This window comes from Penaeus japonicus, unplaced genomic scaffold (assembly GCF_977035675.1).
Source record: "Penaeus japonicus unplaced genomic scaffold, GWHDUDI00000001_assembly GWHDUDI00000014, whole genome shotgun sequence".
NCBI lineage: Eukaryota > Metazoa > Arthropoda > Malacostraca > Decapoda > Penaeidae > Penaeus > Penaeus japonicus.
This window is the reverse complement of record NW_028234416.1, coordinates 14,189,729-14,194,728: the sequence shown is the minus strand read 5'-3', so window position 1 is coordinate 14,194,728 and position 5,000 is coordinate 14,189,729. Positions and strand designations below refer to the sequence as shown.

Genomic DNA, 5,000 nt, shown 5'->3' with positions numbered 1-5,000 from the left:
TAATCGAAAATGACCTGGCACCCACCTGTACGCCCCCGCCGGGGAGGGTGAGAGCGTGCCGCACCATCAGGTCACTGTACGACTTGGTGTTAACCACCAGGTCACTCACTCCCGCTTGCCAGACTCGCTCCTCTTGCACGTCGTGGCTGTAGTAGGTTAACCTGCCGGAGGAGAAGGATGTTATCTTTTAGTATGCCCTGTAGTTACCGAATCTAAAAGTTTGAATCAAGAAGTGCAAATTCTAGAATATTAATTTGAATGGTTGAAACTACAAAATAAGATCAGTAAACAGTAACAAAGTCAAATACACGGAACCCGTCTGAATACTCACGTGGCACTGTGGAGTGTGGCGTTATGCACCAAATACATGCCGTGGACAGCCTGTTCTCCCTCTCCATCTAAGTTGGATTCCAGCTTAACTGTGACTTTGTCGAATTTGAGATGCGGGGCGTCCATCTCCACCCTGATGGTACAGTCACGGAAACTACGGAAGTGTACGTCGTCTCGGTACGTGAAGTTGCGTGCACCCCAACTCAGGTCGACATTCGTGCCCCAGTGGTGGAGGCTGTACTTGGTTCTGCTCGTCGTCAGCTGTGGTGAGAGGGACACAGCATTTAGGGTTTGTGCGGGACAACTTTAACTAATTAATATGTTTGCAAGGTCAGGGTAAATCTCGATACAGGGGTTCTGTATCGCGAAACGCAAAAGCTGCAAAGGAGAAATTTTACTTCTTTTTTTACTTGGCGGAGGAAACTTTTTTGCGGAATTCGTGTTATCTAGGGAATAAGAGTAGCATTAAAGCTTTCATTGTATACAAAAAAAAAAAAAAAAATCTTATATCTAAACTAAATCTAAATCTAAAAGTAAAGGACTAGACGACAGTCTCTATAACCTTGTTCATAAGTATTAACAGACGAAACAAATCGCCACTTCAGACCTTTATGACTCTCCCAAGGAAGGGGGACAACCTGAAGAAGGAAGAAGCCCTGGATGGCGTGATGGAGAGCTGGTGGTGGAGTTTCGTCCTGGATCCACGATACACGACCTGCCCGTCACTCGTCAGGGAAAACGAGGTCCCATTTCCCTGGAATCCGTGAAACTTCATAAGTCAGTCTTGAATAAGGGTTATCGAATGATTTTGAATTTCCTTATACATAGGCCCATTTGGAAACTGACTGCTGTCGTCTCTCCAAAGAAGATACCAGCTATTATATAGAAAATCCAACACGAATGTGGCAGAGAGCCGATTTTTATAATCCCAAATAACACAAAATGCACTGAAATTTCCCAGCCAACCTTTCTGATGCCGATACTAATATCTTTCAGTTCCGTCCTGAAGGCGACGCTGAGGTAGTCCTCTCCTCTGTAGCTGCCCTGGACGGTCACTTCCCGGCCATCGACATAGTGGACGGAGATGCTGACAGGGGCGTCGTCCACCGTGCCCTTGACGTCGACCTCGAGTTCCTTGCCGGTAAACGTTCCCTGTTGGAGAGCGCGATGTTGAGTGTCCTTAGGAGCGAGACGGATCACAAGGGAGGGAATTCAGACACGAAGAGGGCCGTCAATTCAGACGGCTCTCGTGTATCTTGGTGATGGATATGGTTTTATTCAGTGAGATGGTGTCAGAGATTTTGGGTGTTTTAACCTCCTGTAGATCTCAATGATTGCAAAAATATATATATTTCTTGAGTCTTACACACATTTCACCTTATCCTAGCTTTGTTCTACAGTACTTACCTTATAAAAGGATACACACTCACAGGATTTAGGGTATTCTAGCAATCAGCATCAGCAGCTCAGACAGAGAAACCTTATCTTTACATATATATATATATATATATATATATATATATATATATACATATATATATATATATATATAAATATAAATAAATAAACGAATTTCTCAACATAGAATCCTTTTCCAACACTAACATGCACCTCTCATTCCTAATCACAACAAAAAAATCCTTCTCCAGGACTAACATGCATCGCAGCTCCAAAGCATCACACCCAACGCATGTCTACCCTTCCGCTTCAACTCCCCCGTTAAGCCCCACTCCTCTAACAGCGCCAAGGCACAGCACACTAAGAAAGGATCATCATCACGGCCAAGTACTGACCGTCATGGTGTAGACGTGGTTGGTGGCGACGGAGCCAGAGTGGGACAGGGAGAGCCGACCCTCCGCCCTAGGTACCTGGATTGTCACTTCCCCGTCGGTGTTGAGGATTTCCCGGTAATCCTTGTACGCCATGATGGTGTGGCTCATCTGGCGGAGTTAAGGAAACGGTCACTGTGTAGGGTCGTGTGCGCCCGCGTAGAGTTATGTATACGTTTTATACTCGATGTACAAGGCGAAAACACGTCGCATTGTCATGGCAATGCTCGTGTTTAGAGTTAAGTGTCTGAGGAATGCTGTCCTATAAACAACTTGAATATCCGAATCTATGTGTGAGTTTCTACGTGCATTTGACAATATGTTCTTTTTTAATCATGTAACATCATAAGCCATTTATCGAACGATTAGGACACAGCCGAGCCTTCTACCTTCAGTTTACTTGGATTATCACTGACGCTGAAGGTGCCAACCACCGTCGCTTTCAGTTGCTGCCAGACGATGGGTGCCTCGAAGGGGACCCGCAGTTCAGCCGACCCCATGACCTGATGTTCACCCTGCACGACCTTGTAGGACCCGAGGGCGTCGAAGTTAATGGTCATGTCCCCCCACGTCACTTCTGTCACCGCGCTGGCTCGCGTTCCGTCCCACAGCCATGTTGCCTTGCCTGTGATAGGGTCCCAGTAGTCAGCCCCGGAGTGAGACGTCAGCTGTGGGAATGAAGGGATAAACAGTGTCAAACCTGGCGGGCCTCACTATAGAGTTGTTGTCACACACCTATGTAAACAAAATATAAAGAATCAAACATAAACTCTCAAACAATACAGCAATCCTGCCTCCGCCTCTCATACCGTAACACCGACGTCCGTTCTCCCGTCGCTCTCCTGCTTCTTCACGTGGAGGCGGAAGTGGACGTCATCGGTCACGGGAGAGTCTATGTTGAGGGCGACCATTCCATCCGCCAGGCCGTGGTTCGTCAGGTGACCACGAACCACCAAGGACACCTGGTGATAGTTAACATGACGGAGATGATCAATGCAGACATGACATGAGTGGACGTCATGTGTGTAAAAGGACGTGAGTAAACAGGAAGCTGGAGAAAAAAAAAACGTGAGAACGAATGAAGGTTTTTATTCATAAAAGATGGATTTGTAATTAATAGTGTAGTATGTAAAATAAGTACAACGTGTGCAAAAACAGGGAAGTAGATAGCAAGCACTACAAGCAAAACAAAAGCAAGAAAAACAAGGTAATGACATAAACAAGGCGAATGAATAATGGCAAATAAATGTAGAAAAGATAAATGAACGAAAGATAAATAATAATTATTAATATAATTATCCTTCCTTATCATTATCATTTCTCGACGGAGGAATTATACTCACATTATGGAAAGTTCCTGATGGGAGGCGCAGGTCAAAGGTCGTCCCGAGAGCCAGGTCATTGTTCCCAAGGGAGAAGTTGAGTTGCGACCCAGCCTCCAACCTGCAAAACCGAAGACCCGATAAACGACACGCAGAAACTCAAAATAAAGTCTAATAATATGTTAAATCAAATCAAAGTCTAAACCAAATTAGAGTCTAATAATATGTTAAATCAAATCAAAGTCTAAACCAAATTAGAGTCTAATAATATGTTAAATCAAATCAAAGTCTAAACCAAATTAGAGTCTAATGATATGTTAAATCAAATCAAGGCCTAACAACGTACTAAATAATATGTTATTCTAATTAAAGTCTAATAACTTGTTAAATCAAATGAGTCTCATGACATCGGGGAGATCGAGCGACACCGACAAACCTGGACTGGTCGGGCAACGTGAGCGTGAACAGAACGCGATGGTTGTCGCCGACCGCGTCCCCGAATTGCACCTGCAACTCCGTCTGCCACGTCCACGTCAGCACCGTCATCGCACCCCTGTGGGAGGAAGACTCGCTCAGTTCGAGGCTCTTTTGTCTTGGTGCTATGAGCGGGTGAGTCTCTCTGGAGTTTACTTGTGCTCTCGTGGATGTTTTGTGCATAACCCACACGTTATACGCTCACCCCCACACACACAACACCACACACAACCACACCCAACACACACACCCACCCCACACACCCCCATCACCCACAACCTCTACACACACACACACACACACACACACTCACACACACATACATACATACATATATATACATACATATACATAAATGAGTAATGCGTACTTGAGCACGAGCGTCCTGGTCTCGGCCGGGAAATGGACGGCGGAGGAGACGGTGAGCGTCTTCGTGTGGTCGCCGCGGACGTCCCAAGCCAGCTCACCGTCCACGCTCCCGCCGAGGCACCCGTCGTGGCCGAGGGCGACTTTACCTTCGGGAGGATAAGACGTGTTAGGACATTGGAAAAGACGCGAGGTTTCGTTGCCAAAAAAAGTTAAACACATGCAATTATCCTTTGGTAGAGTTGAAATTTTATTCATCAAACTTTCCTTATTTGAATAACTCATTTTCATGAGAATTGCTCTTTTTGTCATTTCAAATCAAAGTACCTTTTTAAAAGAAAATGAAATGAAAGGATTTAAAACAAATGACTCAGTATATTCGAACTTTGTCCCCTTATCTAATCATCTCACCCTCATTACTTGAACTTATTATCTTTATCTAAACAATTATAATTCATCCTCCTCTTACTTTTAATCTCTCGATTCAGAGGAATAACAAACACCATGAAATTGATGTCCGTCTTCGGTCCAACACTATTGAGAGAAATCTCGCTCTCGTACACGTTCTTGGTCCACGTCTTGAGGTAGAGGTCGACCTCGTCTGACGACAGGCCGTCGAGGGTCAACTCAAGGCCGAAGAGTGTGACGTCACCGATCTCCACGCCGCAGTGCAGGGTTA

At 45.1% G+C, this 5,000-nt stretch overlaps 1 protein-coding gene across 1 annotated transcript in view; it reads right to left on the bottom strand.

The window, feature by feature from the left end:
* The window catches only part of LOC122262037 (apolipophorins-like), a gene marked incomplete in the record, with an annotated part of 50,729 nt that overhangs the window by 24,167 nt on the left and 21,562 nt on the right, over nucleotides 1-5,000 (bottom strand). The window contains 11 exon segments of the mRNA XM_086543968.1: nucleotides 26-161; nucleotides 332-591; nucleotides 938-1,084; nucleotides 1,297-1,482; nucleotides 2,124-2,270; nucleotides 2,549-2,827; nucleotides 2,969-3,121; nucleotides 3,503-3,602; nucleotides 3,918-4,034; nucleotides 4,326-4,470; nucleotides 4,791-4,996. Of these exon segments, the coding sequence (XP_086400094.1) occupies nucleotides 26-161; nucleotides 332-591; nucleotides 938-1,084; nucleotides 1,297-1,482; nucleotides 2,124-2,270; nucleotides 2,549-2,827; nucleotides 2,969-3,121; nucleotides 3,503-3,602; nucleotides 3,918-4,034; nucleotides 4,326-4,470; nucleotides 4,791-4,996 (1,876 nt within the window).